At 37.5% G+C, this 19275-nt stretch overlaps 1 protein-coding gene and 1 pseudogene across 3 annotated transcripts in view; both read right to left on the reverse strand.

Moving 5' to 3' along the window:
- Positions 1-16334, reverse strand: part of WDR35 (WD repeat domain 35) — a 51771-nt gene extending 35437 nt beyond the window's left edge. For all 3 annotated transcript variants that reach the window (XM_081596127.1, XM_081596126.1, XM_081596125.1), the window contains exons 1-8: positions 16182-16334; positions 15380-15497; positions 8173-8244; positions 6572-6664; positions 4933-5061; positions 3998-4131; positions 2968-3133; positions 2698-2843 (exon numbers count right to left, since the gene is read on the reverse strand). In XM_081596127.1, the coding sequence (XP_081452253.1) occupies positions 2698-2843; positions 2968-3133; positions 3998-4131; positions 4933-5061; positions 6572-6664; positions 8173-8244; positions 15380-15497; positions 16182-16205 (882 nt within the window). In that variant the 5' untranslated portion in view covers positions 16206-16334. The remainder of the gene's footprint in view (positions 1-2697; positions 2844-2967; positions 3134-3997; positions 4132-4932; positions 5062-6571; positions 6665-8172; positions 8245-15379; positions 15498-16181) is intronic.
- LOC145544482 (E3 ubiquitin-protein ligase RNFT1 pseudogene) lies at positions 10340-11107 on the reverse strand (annotated as a pseudogene).
- Positions 16335-19275: the final 2941 nt, after the last annotated feature.

Raw genomic sequence — 19275 nt, forward strand, 5'->3', positions numbered from 1 at the left:
CCCTTTCAATTCAATCCCTGCTACCATGATTATCATTCTGGAACATCAATCCAATCATATCCTAGTCTGCTTTTAAAAATGTTTAATACTTTTTCAAAATCAGGAGCTACCTACCATCACGTTCTCTGGAATAGTATACATCGCCTTTCCCCCATTTGCCCAAAACTCTGTGCCTCAACACCCTACTAGTTAACCATAGTTAACCATATGTTAACTACCATAGTTAACTACTATGTTAACCATAGTTACCGTGTTCTCCTCATGAGGGAACTACTCTGCCTCCATTCCTTTGGCCCATATAATCTCTCTTCTGCCTGAAATCCTTTCCCTCAAGTCTCCCCCATCCAACTATTCCTTGTCCTCCTGGAGTGCTCCTATTCACCCTTTAAGATACATCTTTAATATTACTTCCTGCCTTCTTGCCTCCTTCTGTGGTTCCAGAGATTTAGACAGTGAGCTACTTGACAGCACTAACTTGTTCATATTCACTTTTATTTCCCTATCCCTTAATAGATTCTTTGGTAAACAAGTATAAAAAAAAAAAATCTATCAAGTAAATAAATGTATAATGTAATCAAATGAATTTCTTTATATACTGACAGTATATTTAAAGGTTAAATTAACAAATGAATAGATGAATACAAAGATCTTTTTATTGTGGCCATAGAAAGAAAACATTTTTAATCTACGTGTATTTCACAAAACAGTATACTCCCCAGAATTTTAATAAATTATACTGGTATCCCTCATTCTTAAGCAGATATGTTCTAAAATCAAATTTAATATATTAAGCTCCATTTTGCCATGGCATCCAATGGGTGGGTGGGAGGGGTGGGGAGTTTTAACATAGGAGCGTGCACTCTATCTGTCCTGCGGCCTGTATGAAGCCAGAGCAAACAGGCAGGCTCTCACAACACGACTCTTGGTACTGACACCCACACTGTGAGAAGAAGGCTACCATCTCACTCTGCAAACATGGCAGGTGGTGGCAGCAGCAAGGACGAAACAACTGACTTTTAGTGAGCACTCAGCGAGCACTGCGGTAAGCGTTTTCCCACTGCTCCCTCCTTTAATGTTTACAGTAGAGTCTTGAGGAAATAAGTTAGCTGAGTCTTAGAGGTTAAGTAACTTCTTTGAGTGTAACAGCACTGTAGAAACAGAGTTCAAAGCCAAAGCCAGGCCAGACTACAAACCCCACGCTCTGTTATCCCCTCCCATAGCTAAGACCACACTGAAAAGACCAGAAGATCCTAGCCCTCAGAATCAAAAGTGAATTCTTCCCTGAGGTTTTCCTTAAGTTGACATCTCTAGTTAAGTTCCTTCCAAGTTCTTCCCAATAACATAGATCCAAAAATAAATACCTCATATATTCACTTATTCAAAAAATATTAAGTGACCAAATACCCCGAGGACTAGGCTAGATATTTTTAATTACAACTATACCAAAAGCCACTTACAGTTTTCAGTTTAACACATAACACGGTGATTTGCAAGATAAAGCATATGGGCCTTTGAATGCATGTTATCATACCTACAGAAGACTGAACTAACAAAAAAAAGCTGATAAAATAATACAGTGATAAATAAGCCAATGGCAACAGATAGAAATAACCAACAAAGAACATGAATTTAAAAGAAAGCTATAAACATTGAGATAACTAGAATTCAGATTTTTAATTATTTAGGAACCTTGAGAACTGTGCTTTTGTTTTTCCTTAACTTTTAGTATCTACCAGAAATATTTTTAGCTGATAATGAACAGAGACCACCTACTCTCTAGAGAACATTCTACTAAGTAACTTTCAGCATCATCTGACACCACTGTTTACCCCGACAGAAATTATTAAAATACAGAAAAAAAAAAAATACTAACATAGTAAAAACAACTGGTACAGACTTTGGTATAGCCAAAAATAGAAATTATTGAAGTTTGTGGTGAATTTATAAAAACCAACAGGATATCCAAAAGAAACCAAATGTAGTCTAAGATTAGAAAATAAAATAGGTAAAAACTTATTAATATTAGTTACTAAGTTCTCACTTTCTAAATTATTTAAAATGTATAACATATTAATTCTATTTGATATTTACTACTGCTTTAAGCAAACTCTCTTTGAAAATTAAATGTATTAATAATAATACTGAGAAGGATAGTATTTATTTTTTAATGCATTTATTTTTAATGTAGTAACACCTAAGATTCATTCTTAAGATAGATTTTCTTAAAATAAGCAATTATTTCACAACAAATTGAAACAGTTAGAAGTTTGGGAGAAGGACGGACTGACATGTATATTTAATACCTATCCACATTTCACATATCATACTAAAACCCCCTAAAATTAATCTGAAACAACTAAATTACACTAAAAACAACTCAACAACAACCTATGAAAAAGATGCATATGCATATTACAGAGACAATATTCTCAATAACTATTCCCCAGTGATTTCTTACATGAAACATCTGGTTTTCTAAATGTAAAGATTATAAAATAAATTCCACGATAAAATGAAGGCTTATGAGGATATTAATCAAAGAAATGCACCTGATAGTTGATCATTTTTATTTAAAATGTCCCTTTCAAAGAAAAGTGACAAGTGTATACCCCTTCCTCCATTCTTTTTTCCCCTACCTTATTCACTGCATATTTAAATGGAAAGAAAGAAAGACAAAATCTTTAATGAGACATTTACCTCACCAAATGGAGTATAAAATTGCACAGTGTTTACATCTTTATCCTGAGTGATGACTTTCTGGGAGCCTGCCACTGCTAAGACGCTGCCAGTGTGGTTCCATTGGATACTTACTACATACATGCCAGTATCAATTAAAACAGGATCTAGTCCAAAAAAAAAAGAATTATGGTAAAATATTTAGCCGAGAGAACTTTTTACAATCTTAAGAACAGTTTTTTTTAATATTTTTTTAATTCTCCACATTTAAAAAAAATAAAAATTACATACTTTGGTCATTCTCATGTCTCATTATTTGGCATCTCCCATTGTCAAAACAGATGGCGAGGCAGGGGCAATCTGGCTCCACGTAACCCTCTGTGCCATGGTACCAATGAATTCCAGCAATGCTGACTGCTCCAGTGACGTTCACTAAACAATTCAGCTTCATTTTCATCTAAATAAAATCAATGAGCTAGTATTTTATATTTGAAAAAAGTAGTATGATTAGTGTGAATAGAGTATTATTATAGAAGGAAAACTGAAATATGAAAATCTGTTTTTGAATGCAAGCTCCATCACTTACTGATTCACCAGCCATGGACAAATCACTTCACCTGAGTTTCAGTTTTCCTGATTTGTAAAATGAGGATTTAAAGAAACAAAACAGTGAAAAAAAGTTCATAGAGTTTTGTGAGACTCAAATGATCAAAGGTATACAAAAGTGCTTTGAAAATAGCAAAGTGTCATGTAGATATTGGTTATTATCACTTCCACCGAGCGGATTCATGTGATGTCTTGACCCTGACTAAAAGCAAATCGCCCCAAAAGTAAGGTCAGAGATCTACCATAGCTCACAAAGCCAGAGCTTTCCTTGAGATTCTATCCTAGCCTATTCTATTTTGCCTTCTTTCCAGGACCTGATTTTTGTCCCTTACTGTATAAGCCCGCCATCCTTTTCACAAGCTTTAATACCTTGCTACAAAAAATATCCTTGGTATCTCATGTAAACTTCGGCTTTGGGTATTAGAAGACACAAAGGTTAACGTCACGTCATCCTACCCATCAGTCTCCAGTTTCAACACACTGCAGTTTTGTCCTTTCCAGCTACCAGAAAACCAGAACTAAAAGCACTAATTTACCTTGAAGCAACACAGAATGTTTTCTTAATAAAACAAATTCAGGAAAAAAAAAAACACCTGAATTAAAAACGATCTTGATTACACAAATTATCATAATAAATAAATGTGTGTATACATATAAAAATGATATATAAAATAAGCATACAAAGTTGTAAAAATAAAAGTATATATACACTTACCATAAAATTCCCTTGATTATCATAAATGTGTATCTCTCCATTGGCCATTCCAAAAAGTAAGGCTTTACTATCTGCGGACCATGCTACATGGCATAACTGCACACCCTTCAGGTCTTTTCCCCAAATGCGATTCCCTAAAACAAACATAAAACATAATTATTAAAATTTCAAGGTCACGATTCTCTAACAACTGCTCTAGAAATCTTTGTTTCCCTAAAGGGCTCTCATATTCTTCACAGCATTCAGTTGCTTAATTTATTCAGTCATTAGATACTTACTGAGCACCTACTATGTGCCAATCACCCTACTAAGCATTTGAAATAGCAGCTGTTTCCAACTCTCTCCCTTCTCTTCTAAATTCTGACTCAGGACCTTACTCCAAATTAGCAGAAGAATTCACCTTTTACTTTGGAAAGAAAATAAAAGCTTTCAAAAAAAAAAACACCCATTCCCACTTTCAAACATTCAGAACATAAGTGAATCCACACTTATTCTTTCTGCTTTGCCCCCTAATACAACAGAAGAGGTATGTCCCCAACCAGACACCAATCTAAAGTGAATCCCTCTACCTACTCTCTGATCTAGTCCCTCTGACCGCCAGTGCAGGAGACACAGGTTCAGTCCCTGGGCCAGGAAGATCCCCTGGAGAAGGAAATGGCAACCCACTCCAATATTCTTGTCTAGGAAATGCCATGGACAAAGGAGCCTGGTGAGCTACAGTCCATGGGGTCGCAAAAGAGTCAGACACGACTTACTGACCGAACAACAAGACTTAAAATCAGTGATTCTTAAATGTCATCAAATTGTACAGCAACTATTTTCTCTTTTCGTATTTATTTTTCCGTCAGAATGCTAACATATAATAACTTTTAAACCTCTAAATATCAAAACTTCAGCTAAATCTTGACCTTAGCTCCAGGTGCAAAATGCATTACCATCCACTGAACCAACTATTACAGCCCCATCCTCGTATACGATGCAGATCTTCTGTCCGTCAGCATTCCAGCTCATGCTTCGAACCACGGATTTATTTCTGTTGTTGATCATCTCCTCATACCAAGAGCCTGTACTCACAAAGGAAAACAAATGGCAAGTAAAAACTGTCACATCTGATAAATGGTATGTCAGAGTTGAAAACTTTCCGTAAAATAGACTATGGGACAAATAACTGCAAAGTTTTCCACAACCTAAGACATTAAACTACAAAATCTTCAAATCCAACAGAACAAGATGAAAAATATAACTCATGCCTTGACTAATAATTCATGCTTCAAAGATTAGCACAGAAAACACAATAAATGCCTATCCTTCTTCTCTTTCTTTTTTTCTATCAATTAAAAAATAAAACTTCATTTGCTTCCAAAGGGCCAAAATGAATGATTTTTCTCAAAGACTGATTTTTCCCACTTGAGTGCACCTCAGATAATAACCAAGGAAAAAACAGAATAACCACAATTACTTCATAAATACGCCTAAACTCTCCAATGATTAATTGTAGGCATGTTAAATATAAGCATATTATGTAAAAACTAGAAGACTGAAAAAAATTTTAAATTCACATCACATTAGTGATATCACATCACTAAACCTGAGTGACAAAAACGTTCTTGTATTTATTTACATGGGGTTGAAGTGAGATGTGACTTGTCTCAAGGTGTAAGGCATATCACAAGGCTATTTTGTTTTCTTTTTGTTCTGTAAAAGGCTTTATTACATTCCCATACATACAATTCTGGCCTAAAGCCAAGCAAGTAGTTAAGTAACATGGAAAAACTAGTCAGAACAGGGTATTACCCATCAAGACTGAGTGAGGCTCAGAGAAGCCTACTCTAATCTCGTGTACTTTCACATTCTACTCCCTACGTATACATACACAGACATAAACTTTAAAAATAAATAGATGAGTTTGTGTACTACAGCACATTTTAATTAAGAATTTTTTAAAGGTATATACCCTAAGCATTTTTAAAACCACACACATGAGCTAAGGTACCCTTTTCATTCAAAGATGATGCCTACAGGCCTCAAGAGAACATGTATTATGAGTTATTTTTCTGGTAACAGTAATACACCTAAATTAATCTTTCTCTGACTCTTTCAACTCTGGGCAAAAGGCACAAATGGTGACCCAGCAGTCAGAGCTGAGATAAAAATCTATATCCATGAAGGAAAAGGAAGCTAACTGACTCATTAAAGGAAATGAATTATTGCTTTTGACTTCTTCATAAATGTGTTTTTATCTACTAAACTAACTCCAGCCACTGACCACAGAGAAATGAATTCTTATTGGAAACTTGAAAAAAGAGCTATCTCAAGCAGAAACTATTCTGCCAAGAGTCTAGGCTCAGTTTGAAGATAACCAACAGTCACATAATTCACTTTCTTAATGTACAGTCACAGTTTAGAAGAAATAAGGTTAAAGGGAAAAGTAGGAATCCATAAATCTGGAAATATCACCCCTGTGAACTCCTACTGCTGGTTAAAAAGGATCTATTTCAAAGATGTTATTTCTCCATTCAACTACTGTAATCCAAACTCCAATCTGTGGAAGATTAAATAAGCTGTCTAATATACCTTTATATAACATCCAAACAATGATAAGCCCATTTTGGTCACTGGTAGTCAACTTCTGATATTGTTCATTCCATGTTACAACTTGAACAGAACCTAAAAATTTATAAAAACAGTTTAGAAACTAAAAAACCAAAAAAAGCTACAATTAATTTCAAATTTGTATATATATATTTTTCAAATTTATATTTTTATAATAAATACTCAGAGTATGTTAAAATTAATACTGTTTCTGGGCAACTAACCAGTCTAATGTTACTCAAAAATGTTCATGGAACACGGTTACCATTATCACTTGTTTCTACAACAATGCCTAATACTAATTTTCATGTTTATCCCTATTTTATGCCAGCTAAGGGACCAATTAGGAACAGATATAAGAGCTGCCATAGATCTGATGACAGAAACAAATGTAAGTAAGGTTTACCCAATTTACCTGACTCCCAAGGACTATTATGCCCCAAGGACATCATACTAAGTACCTGTCTTTTCCTTTTGAGGGGGTGGTATTTGTCAAAGATACCTCTCTGGCTCTCTCCCCCTGCGCCACACCTTGTTTTCTGTTCTATTAGTAACACACTCTTGAGCATATCTTAAACCTCTGGGTTATATGAACAAATATGGTTTTTTTTGTTTTTTAATCCCTCAATACTTTATTGTATATTTCCTAAGAACAAGGGCATTCTCTTTCAAAACCGTTTTACAAATTAGAAATTTTAACACATACACTATTATCTCCAACCCACAGTCCACATTTAAGTTTTATCCAGTGTCCAAATAATGTCTTTGATAGATAGTTGTTTTTCTCATTTCAAGATCCAGTCTAGCATCATCCAGTACATTCAGGTGTCATGTCTCTTCAGACTACATTAATCTGGGACCATAAAACCGACTCTTAAAAACGATGATATCCTATCCATAGACAGATAGTATTTTTAATATATGAAATAATAGCTACTTTTTTCATACCTATTGAAGTTGCTATTTAATCATGTGAAAGTTGTTGAATGACTCTAGGCCATGTAAATTATGGCTAAACAGAAATTATTACTTTAAATAAGACCATCGTTTAAAACAATGACATTTTTGCATAATTATGGCTAAGCAGAAATGATTAAATAAGACCATCATTTAAACAATGATATTTTTGCATTAAGTAAGTCATTTCTTAGAAGGGCATGGCAACCCACTCCAGTATTCTTGCCTGGAGAATCCCATGGACAGAGGAGCCTGGTGGGCTACCGTCCATGGGGTTGTAGAGTCAGACGTGACTGAAGCAACTTAGCACACACACACAAGTCATTTCTAAGGCTTCCCCGATGGCTCAGCAGGTACAGAAACCACCTGCAATGTGGATTGGACCCCTTGGCTCCAGGAGACTCTGGTTGGATCCCAACGTTGGGAAGATTCCCTGGTGAAGAAAATGGCACCACCCTAGTATTCCTGCCTGAAAAATCACATGGACAGAGGAACCTGACAGGCTCCAATCCATGGGGCTGTAAAGAGTCAGACACGGCTGAGTGACTAAGCATACACACACAAGTCGTTCTAAATACCTAAAAATAATACTATTCAAATACGATTTTAAAATTTACATGACTCACCACTGTGACCTTCGAGAGTCTGATTCATAGAAAGGTTACTAGGGGCTGCAAGACCCCTCAATTTTGTATCATCTGAAAACACAAAAACAAAACATACTATGGCAAATATATAAAAGTGACAGATTATAAGATTTTGACATTTCTTTCTTTTTTAAAAAAGGAGTTCCTATTCCTAGATAATTTTAGAATAATTTTTTAAAGAATGCCTTATTCTGACCCATTTTTCTCATAGTGAAAACATGGACAAACACGTACCCCCTTGCAAGATATTATTCTGGTGAAATAAAGCAAAAAGTATAAAAGAACACTGTTTATTTAGCATATTAAATATAATTAGTAATTATTATTGCTACTTATTCCTTCCCAAAAGACAATAAAAAAGAAGTATTTATGATTTTAGATTTAAAACATGAGAGATCAAAAAAGCAAAGATTTGGGAAACTAGTTTTTATTGGATTTTGCAGAATCTTATATTCATTCATTCATTCATTCAACAAACATTTGTTGAATGTCTACACTCTGCTATGCACTGTGGAAGGTTCTGAATACAAAATGATGAAAAAAAGGGCTTTCCCCCTAAAGAGCTTATAGTCTACTGAGGGGACAGATATTAAATAGACACTCACACACCCACATAAATACATATGCATATATATAAAATCAGGCCTCCTTTGTAGCTCAGTTGGTAAAGAATCTGCCTACAATGCAGGAAACCAGGGTTCGATTCCTGGGTCAGGAAGATCCCCTGGAGAAGGAAATGGCAACCCACTTCTGTATTCTTGCCTTGAGAATTCCATGGACAGAGGAGCCTGGCAGGCTACAGTCCATGGGTTCGCAAGAGTCAGACACGACTTAGCAACTAAACCATCATCATATATAAAATTATAAACTGGGAAAAATGAAAGCATAATAAAAAGACAGGAAACAGAAGGGGAGTTAATTTAGATTGGAGGGAGGGAGAACCAGGGAAGGAGATCTGAAGAAATGGTATCTAAACTGAGACCAAGGGATAAACTGGAAAAAGCCAAGCCAGTTATGGAAAGGGGGAAAGTATTTCAGGCTAGGATGCAGCAAATGCAATAGCCCCTGGGTAGAATTTTAGAGCCTTTAGCAAACTAAAAGAAGGCCTATATGGTTGAATAAGGGAAGAATGGCATAAGATGAGGCAGCAGTGATAGGCACAGGAAAAAATCTGAAGTCTTTGCAAGAAGCAATGAAAAGTTTTTGTTATCCAATGTGCAATGTAAGCCTTTAAAGGCTGTTTATTATTTGAAGTGACTTTTTCTCTTGAATTACTAATCATACTACAGAGAAGAATATAGTAATATAAAATGTCTTCTCAGTAAATTAATCTTCACTTAGAAAATCTGATGTGTGTGTGTGTGTGTTGGTTGCTTAGTCGTGTCCGACTCTTTGCAACCCCATAGACTGTAGCCCACCAGGCCCCTCCGTACATGGGATTCTCTAAGCAAGAACACTGGAGTGGGTTGCCATTTCCTCCTCCAAAAGAAACTATACAAAGAAAGAAAGTAAAGTCACTCAGTCGTGTCTGAATCTTGGCAACCCCATGGACTATAGCCAATCAGGTTCCTCCATCCATGGAATTTTCCAGGCAAGAGTACTGGAGTGGGTTGCCATTTCCTTCTCCCAGAAAATCTGATAGTCACATGTAAAATATACCATTTGAAACATTCATTTAAAAATACTAATTTACGAAAATCTTAAGAATTTGTGAGAGTGGGAGTTTTTATAAGTTGATGCTGAAGAAAATTCTCCTTTCAGATAACATGTATCTTAAAATTACTATGAAATATATTCTTTATTCTGAAAACAATCTCAGAGGGAAAAAATATCTGAGTTCCTTTAAAACCATTGGTTCTAACTATCCAGTTACTGCCTTGGTAACATGAACAAGAATACACATATATAACTTCACAATCATCTCTCAAACAATTAGGATAGAATAAATGTTGTTAATGTACACATCAGGTTGAACCTTGTTTTTTTAACAGTGGGTTCTCTCACTCATTGAATCTCTTTAAAAATGTACTACACACTTAAGCCTTATTCTAGTTCTAAAAACGTTTCATAAAAACATATTACTTAACTTTTGGAACTGAAAATCCATTCTAACGCCTATAGTCACAGTCACTATAATCAAGTAAAATTAGTGATACATGATTCTAAGGGTTTGCAGGACCCAACATATTTGAAAGTTTGATGAAGCAGTTTCATCCTTCCATTGGCTTACATGGTCTGAATTCAAAATTCTGCATAGTGCGCATGTTTTCTATTTGTTAAACCATGAAGTGTAGACTCTTCACAAAACATATTTTGACACACGAGAATAAGTTTTTTAAATTCTCCTTTACACGATGAATAAATAGCTTCCACATCTGAATATTGTCTTTTGCTAGCAGTAACTCCAGAACTTTATTATGCAGAAGATATTTGCAAAATCTATCTGAAAGCTCAGATATCCAAAAGAAATAAACTCAAAAGTTTTCAGTGAGGTCAAGTAAAGCCACCAAGATTTCAAGACTCCACTGAGTTACATTACTAAACTCCCCACAGCCAATAAGCAAACCAAACTGGCATGGGAACAAGCATCTGGTAATACTGACAGAATTCTTCTCAAAGCATCAATAACCCTTGGATTTGAAAAGCATGATGAAAGGAGGCACCAATAAAAGGAGGCATTTGAAACCCATGAAGGGAAGTTTCGGGATGAAATCAGCAATTCCAACCATCCAAAGTATCTCCCACAAGCTCAAAAAATCCAAAGGATTTACAAAGGTTAATGGTAATAAAGTCACTGAGAATGAGAGAGAGAACAGAGGAAAACAGAAGACCCTGCTCAGGACACGAGGAACCAAGCACACTAAGTCTCTGAGCACTTTCATCTTGGGAAAACCTGGCTGACGTTCATAAACATCAGTTTTTGCATTTTGCATTCATAAAAGTGGTCAGCAGCCCAATTGCAAGAGAAATTTGTGTTATGTGTTGCACAGTGAGTTTGACAAGCAGGATCAAAATGTGAGGAAGACATCTTTGCAACGCTTGAAGAGATGGTGGGATTCCAAGAAGAAGCTGCTATAGGCTCTACAGACTCGCGGGCAGGATTGCTTGGCTACCTGGCTTCTCTGCATTACTGGCTACAAGTGACTATGTACACATCCATGGGTACAGCTATGGGCCCCTGACCTGTTGTTTCTGGAGCCTGGGTTCGCAGAACATTATTTAGGTATGGAGTTGGTCTGGATTATGAACATCCCTAGAACAAAGGCAGGAAGCTTTGAGTGTCAATCTCACTGCATGGGCACGTCAGAAAGCTGATACTCCCACTGCCTGCAGTTCCTGAAGGGCTGTGCAGATGGCTACACAGGTGGTTTGGATGGTCTTGGAACACTTCTTCTCTGACCCAAATGCCTGCTTTCCAGCAATATATCCTCTCATGAAGATGAGTAGACTGCGCCCTCTGCAGCAGTGGCAGGAAAAGCAAGAGATGCCATCTCCAGTCAGGGCCCTTCTCCTCATATTCCACCACAAGCAACCCTGGCCCAGGCTGGCGTCCCTTTAAAGATTGTTAGAAAGGAAATGACATGACCTGGTTCTTTTTGTTGTTGTTTTTTTTAAGATCACATGAGAAAGAGGCAAGCAACCATGAAGCTGATTCTCAACCAGTTGAGGTGAGAGATGATAGTGGCTGGGACTAGAGAGGCAGAAGGGGACAAAAGGAAAGGATGGATTCGATACTCTGGAGACAGAAGCATAAGGTTGTTGATGAAGGTGATGTTAAAGGCGGGAAGAAGTGGGCTTCTAGCTTGAGCAAATGGGTGAAATTTAAGATATTTACTGAAAAGGAGACAAGTGAGAGAAGATATATAGGAGAAGGTCAAGAGTTCAGTATGAGATGCCTGTGAAAGATTCTTGAGGAGATGTCCAAGTCTGATAAATCAGGACTGGGCTGGAGAGATATATTTAGGAATCGTCATTCCACAGAGGGCATTTAAAGCCATGGGAATGAAAGAATAAGTCTAAAGAGACTGTGAAATGAAAAGAGCCCAGAAGCAAGTTCTCAGGAATTCCAACAGTTAGAGGAGAATCTGCTAAAAGAGACTAAGAACTTATAAGAAAATAAAGGAGGGGATAGCAATATGTATAAATATAACAATAATTTAAAACATTGCAATTCTCTCTTTGTCTTGAAAAAAACAACAGTTCAAGAACCAGTCAAATGTGCATAAGGACCAAAAAAAAAAACTGCCCATTAGATTTGTAACATGAAAGTGGCTGGCAAGGGAGAGAAAAGAGGGAGAAAGCAGACTGATACTCAAAGGAGAGAGAGAGAGAATAAAAAAGGAATAAGGGCCCTGAGAAGGTGCGAGGAGGTGGCCTGTGACAGAAGACTACCCACCTCCCCATCTTAACCTGAGGTAAAAAGCTGGGGGCAAACACTGGTTCTCTCAGTTCTAATAGTTCCTTTCCTTCTGAAGCAAGAGAATGAAAACTGGGAATACCACTACAGGGAATGCAAAGCAAGGACAGCTTTCTAGAAGGTAAACTGGCTAAACATATGAAGGACCTTTATAAACCTACATGACCTTTGATCCAGTAAATTCCACCTCTAGAACTGTATACTAGAAAGTAATAAAAGGTTCATGCAAAGAAACATCTTTAGCAAATATCTTTAGATACGAAGATATTGTTGGAAACAACTTATGTGGATACATCTAAATATCCAACACTAGAACTGGATATATAAATCATTACATATATCAACAAAATGGAATACTAAACAGCCATTAAAATAATGCTATAGTAGGTATTTTACTGATGTAGAGGACTGTTATACTATATGGAAGAATGATAATAATTTAGCTATTCTGTAGCTAAGCACCAAAATGGCACTTACAAAGCCACATCTTTAGCATATCACAGTGCTTCAAATGTACTCAGCAATCAATATCTGGTGATGATTACTAGAGTAATAGTAACTTCATTACTATCGTATTTAATAATAATAGTTGTGATACAATAGACTGACTTTTTTTTTTAGACTGACCTTTTAAGACTCATCCAGCCATATTTCTCTCTTTCAACATGATTTACACTCATTATGAAATTTTAAAACAAATAATTAACTCCATATTCCAAGCCATTCAAGAATCTGTTTTTCATCTTGCTCACAAATTTCAAAGAATATTCTAACCACATTTCATCAGAAGTGTATAAAAGGAAAAGAAGTAATTGTTTCTTGACAAGCCTTCAATATTAAGCATAATAAACCTATTTATTAATGTAACTAAAACTTCCTACATATTTTAGGCAAAATAAAAATATGTATATATACATGCACATATATGCATATACTTATAAGTAATTGAGAAATGTAACAGAGACAAAAGTTATTTTCCTTTAAGACAGTTAAGAAAACTAAAGCATTGTGAGATTAAATTACTAGGCAACAGAAGACAAACTCAAATTGGTACATAAGTCTCTATCTTCCAAATCTGCTTTTTATTTCATATAATTAATCTAGCACATCAAAACAACTATTCTCTCTTTGCTTAGGCTGTCCATGAGCCCTCCATGTAGTGGTTAAAAATGAGGCTTGAAATTGAGACAAACTAAGTTCTGACGGAAGAAATTTTCACATATTGCGGTATGGGAAAGTCAAAATGGTTTATATATTATTTAACTTAAACTTCAAGCTAACTAGAACAGTCTGCTTTTTAGGCTATCAAACATATCTTATATATCTTCTTTAACCATCAAAGAAAAGTGTGCATTGTCCAGAAGTAAAGAATGTCCATTCTAAAGACAGAGATCCATGTCGCCCTTCCTGGGATATCAATGCTAGTACTCCTTCAATGATGAGGCTCCCTTCCCAGAAGCCAAAGCCACACTGACTCACTGCATAGGAAGCAAATAAATTCCTCAAAAGAATGCACCCTTCCTGTTATGTTTGATATTCTTTGTTCAGACAAGAGATAAAACCATGCTAAAAACCATCTTCTTTGGAAGAGTTTCTCCGAATCATCTGAGAGGCTGCCTCCCGAGCTACAGTTCTCCATTTGGCTGAAGTAAAATTCTTTTCTATTCCTTTTATTAAAATCTCAGCTGTGTCACTTATTTCCCGTGTGACCTTGGGCAGGTTATTCATTGATCAGCACCTCAGTTGTCTCATCTGAAATACCTACTTCTCAAGATTACTGTGAGGTCAAATTAGACAGTGAAGGTTAAACACCCAAGACATAGAAAGTGCTCAATAATATTTACAACTATCACTTCAAAGCTGTAAAACAGTGTTACTCAAAGTGTGGTCTGAGAACCAGCAATACCAGTATCACTACAAATGCAAATTCTCAGACCCCATTCCAGTTCTACTCTGGGGATAAGTCCAGAAATCCATTTTAACAACCTCTGCAGATGATTCCTATACCTGATAAAGCTTGAGAAGCAATGCTGGTAAGAAATCCAAACTGTAACTTAGTTCAACCCTTCATTTTACAAAAGACTGGACTAAAATCAAAGATATTCAGAAACTTGCTGAAATATATTCAGAAGTCTTATGGCAGAGCCGAGGTTCCAATTCCAATCTCCTTATCCAGATCTCCTATATAGATCAGGGATTGTCTAGCTCTCCAACCTAGAGCAACACTAGATAATAAAGAAATGTGAAACTGTGTGCTATGATTCCACAGAACTAGAAAAAGAGAAATCAAGCTGTAAAACACAAGAGATTCTTAATAAAACATTTTTTTAAATCTCATCTTCTATTCTTGAGAACTAGGTGCATAATTATTAACATATCTGAAAAGCAGAAAGGACAACACAGGCCTGTAAATAAGCTGCCAAAATGTGAGATTTTTGTGACCTTACTGAAAAGGTGACTCAGGTCATTTTTATTAGACTCCTAATAATACAGCACAATCAACACACATAGCACAAGACAATATAATAACTTAGTTTTCATTCTTCATTCATTTTCATTTGCCATCGATAATTTCAGCAAAAGCCACTTGTGGTTTACATTCGATATTTTCTGAACTTCTTACAAAAATATTCTAGAACACCCCAAAATGCTGGAGATTTTTTTCTTTTTGAAAGAATTAGAATTGCATACTGACAAATACCATAAGCAAATCTCTCAGAACAAATGATTTTCCCTTATGTTCAAACATCTGGGCTTGCATTCAGTTACCTGTCTGTGTCTCCAATTTCAAAACTTTCAGTAATCCATCGTCACCACCACATGCTATGAATCCTTGGTCCTTGTTCCAAGATACACATTTCAGCTTCACGTTATTGGGCATGGCAACCTGAAAAGCAACCATAGCCACTCACAACTTTTCACGAAGGGATTGGTAGTGAGTCTACGGGAGATGAAGGCTGCAGAAGAAACGGTCTTGCAGAAATGTGAACCGTTATGAAAATGAGCATAGTCCCTTGAACTGCCTGGGGCCCATTTGGGAAAGAGACAAAGAACTGCCCACAGAAGAAGGGCAGTGACTGCAAAAAAAAAAAAAAAAAACCGAGGGTGACCTGATGGATTTTTAAAAGGCAGGGGAGGTAACGGAGGTATAAATCTCTACCTCCAATACTTATTCCCTTTCCACACACACTTTGGCTACCTTTTTATTACTTTTCTCCTGCCCAGCGGCCCGTGATCATCCAAAGAGTTTAAATAATCTGATGAGCAACAGGTGAAGTAGAGAAAGATAGGGACGCACACAGTGATCTGCCCTGAGCACCCCCCCCCCCCAAATAAGGACCTAACCAGGGGCAGAAATGGGAACGATCTTGCGAGAGAGCAGCTGGCTCTGCTAAGGACTGTGTGGGCTCAGGGACCGGCAAGAGGAAGTCCGAGGCTGGACCGCGCAGGAAGGTGGAAGAAGGGATGGCGGAGCCTGGATCACTACGCGTAGCCTCTCGGGCAGAATGCCGGAATCGCCTGCAGGTTGAGAAACCTGAGGAGGAGCGAGGGCGAACCCTGGGAAACTCACTTTCTTGCTCAAGTAAAAGAACATCCTGGAAACCCCGAGAGGACGACCCCAGCAGTCAAAGCCCGCCACGGGAAACTTCTTCTAAGCTGCAGATCGCGAGTACCAGCGGCTCTTGGAAGCTCTCGTCGCCCTGGCAACCGCCGCCTCCCGGTCGCATCCGGGGCGCCGAAGGGACACTTCCGGCGTCGCCCTCGCACCGCTGGGCGTCGTACGCCTGCGCGGACGTCGGGGTCGCTGGTAGAGCTGTTGTCGCGGGTCCAAACCGGAGTTGGACCTGGTGGATTTGCTTTTGGGCTTTCCTGCCCAGGGACCCGGCCGGCGCCGCGACTGTCAGTTCCCTGCCTCGTAGCCTCATCTGTCCTCGGTCCGGACGGGCTCCAGGACCGGCCATGACCTCGGACGGTCGCGGTGGAACTCGACCGAGGTTTCAGTACCAGCTCAGTAAGGGCGCCCATTCAAATGAGGTCGTAAGGATGGGGTGTTGTGTAAGCCCCAAAGTCCCAACATTGTGAAAAGGAAAAGTACTTTACAGGATTTGGTAGGCTGTCGCCCGTTGGTCAGACGAAGGTACAGACACATTTTTCAGACCTTGCAAACCTTCCTTCGTGCCTTTGGGGATTGGAGACCCCTGGAGCAATTTCAGGGTAGGAGAGATTTTGTTAATTCTGTTTGTTTTAGAACTTTTAAACAATTCATTTAAGCGGTTTGCGACCCCATGGACTGTAGCCTGCCAGGCTCCTCTGTCCATGGAATTCTCCAGGTAATAATACTGGAGTGGGTAACTTTTCCGTTCTCCAGGGGATCTTCCCAACCCAGGGATCAAACCCAGGTCTCCCGCGTTGCAGGCGAATTCTTCACCGTCTGAGCCACCAGGGAAGCGCATTTAAGCCGTAATTGCAGCCTAAAGGTACTTATAAATAACATGTGTACACTTGAAACTAACAGAACACTGTGAATTGCTATACTTCAATTAAAAAAAAAAATTGTGTGAGCTTTGGTTATTACAGCATACAATCGCCATTGAGTCATAGCCTCCCATTTTTAAGTAATTGAGGTGTTGGTATTTTCTTGCTAAGGGTCAACTGTTCTGTATTCTTTTTCTACCCTATTTCTTTCTTCAATTCTTGTCCTTTCTGAACATTTGAAAGAGTTACAGAACCACCACAATTTTAGACATAGGGCAGAAACTGCCATGGAATTATTTAATCTCAATCAATTTTTTATCTCTGGTTTTACCTTTTAACATATATGCGGAAACCACTGTTGATTTGTATAATCTAGTATGTACTTTCGGAGAAGGCAGTGGCAACCCACTCCAGTACTCTTGCCTGGAGAATCCCAGAGATGGAGGAGCCTGGTAGGCTCCCATCTCTGGGGTCGCACAGAGTCGGACACGACTGAAGCGACTTAGCAGCAGCAGCAGCAGGAGTGTGTACTTTATACTTTGGGGCTTCCAGGTAGCCCAGTGCTAAAGAATTCGCCTGCCAGTGAAGGAGATGCAAGAGACTCAGTTCAATCCCTCCATTGGGAAGATACCCTGGAGTAGCAAGTGGCAACCTGCTCCAGTATTCTCTGCGACCCCATGGAATGCAGCACACCAGGCTTCCCTGTCCATCACCAACTCCCGGAGCTTACTCAAACTCATGTCCATCAAGTCAGTGATGCCATCCAACCATCTCATCCTCTGTCGTCCCCTTCTCCCACCTTCTATCTTTCCCAGTATCAGGGTCTTTTCCAGTGAGTCAGTTCTTCACATCAGGTGGCCAAAGTATTGGAGCTTCAGCTTCAGCATCAGTCCTTCCAATTTATCTAATTTCCCCACCTGAATTCTTTCCCCATCCCCAGCAAATAATGTTCAAATCCTTTGACCTGAGTCTGTTGTCTCACTCAGCATACTGGGAAATTGACAATAAATCCTAGTGCCTTTCCTGTCAGATCTAAACTGGAGCTAAAATCAGATCTTCCTTCAGCCTTAAATTGTTTTACTTCGGTACGCACACTTTAAGCGAGCCAATATGCTTTTTTCATCCCAACATTCCTGTCTGCTTCCAAGGCCATTTTTATATATCCTGTGATGTTCCTTTTGGCCAATTGTGCCTAGCCAAATGCACAAAATAGGTCTCCCTGAGAAATCCTTACTAAACTTAATACATTCAGATAATACATATTTGTTTTCAAATGTATGTGTATCTTTTTCAGCACCAGATTACATCCCTATATGTTTTCTGGCACCTGATCTCAGGCTTCCTATACTGGACTCAGGAAAAAAAAATCAGTTTTCTAAGCTGGGGGGATTCTAATCAACTGGTTATGTTTAAGGCATGTTTAGTTGAAGCTACTGATGGTCACATCCTTAAAAATTTGTCTCTAAATACCTTTCCATAGTTCTTGTACATAAGCTCTCATTTATTCCCCCATAATACCATTTCTTTGTGATATATTAATATAACTGATTGTGCACTCAAATAAGTTTGGAAGATAGCACTTGCTGTATGTCAGGTCCTTTCAAAAATGTTGAGAAATAACATATGTTTCATATATTTATTGCCTTTGATGTGTTCGTTTTTCATTTCTTCCCTTGACAGTTTTATTTTTTTGGTTTTTTTTTTTATTGTTTCTGGGTTTCTTTTCAGGTGTTTATTTTAATGTACCTTCATCATTATTTAATCTGAATTTATGTAATTGTGTTTTATTCCCTCTCCCACAATATTCTTGATCAAAACCTTTCTATTTAACGTGAACTTAAGTTTTTAACTTTGAGAGCATGAGATTAAATTATAGGATGAGTCATAACACTGTTGTGACTGACATTGTTTCATTGACAAGAAAATGTTTCATTTTCAAAATAATTGTAATTCAGCTTAATTTAAGAAAATACATGAACAGACAAAGTTGATATAAGTCAAAAAAATCATGACAATAATATATAGATATTGATGTTTTTATTATAGTAAACACAACATAAACCAAAAAAGAATGAAATGTCTATAATTTAAAGAACTATTTTCTTCTAAAAGTTATAAGCTTTAAAGCTGAAAAAAACATTTTATCAGTGGAAAAAACAGGCTTATCATTAACATTTAAAAAAACATTA

This window comes from Giraffa tippelskirchi, chromosome 4 (assembly GCF_054371585.1).
Source record: "Giraffa tippelskirchi isolate mGirTip1 chromosome 4, T2T-mGirTip1v1.2.pri, whole genome shotgun sequence".
Taxonomy (NCBI): Eukaryota; Metazoa; Chordata; class Mammalia; order Artiodactyla; family Giraffidae; genus Giraffa; species Giraffa tippelskirchi.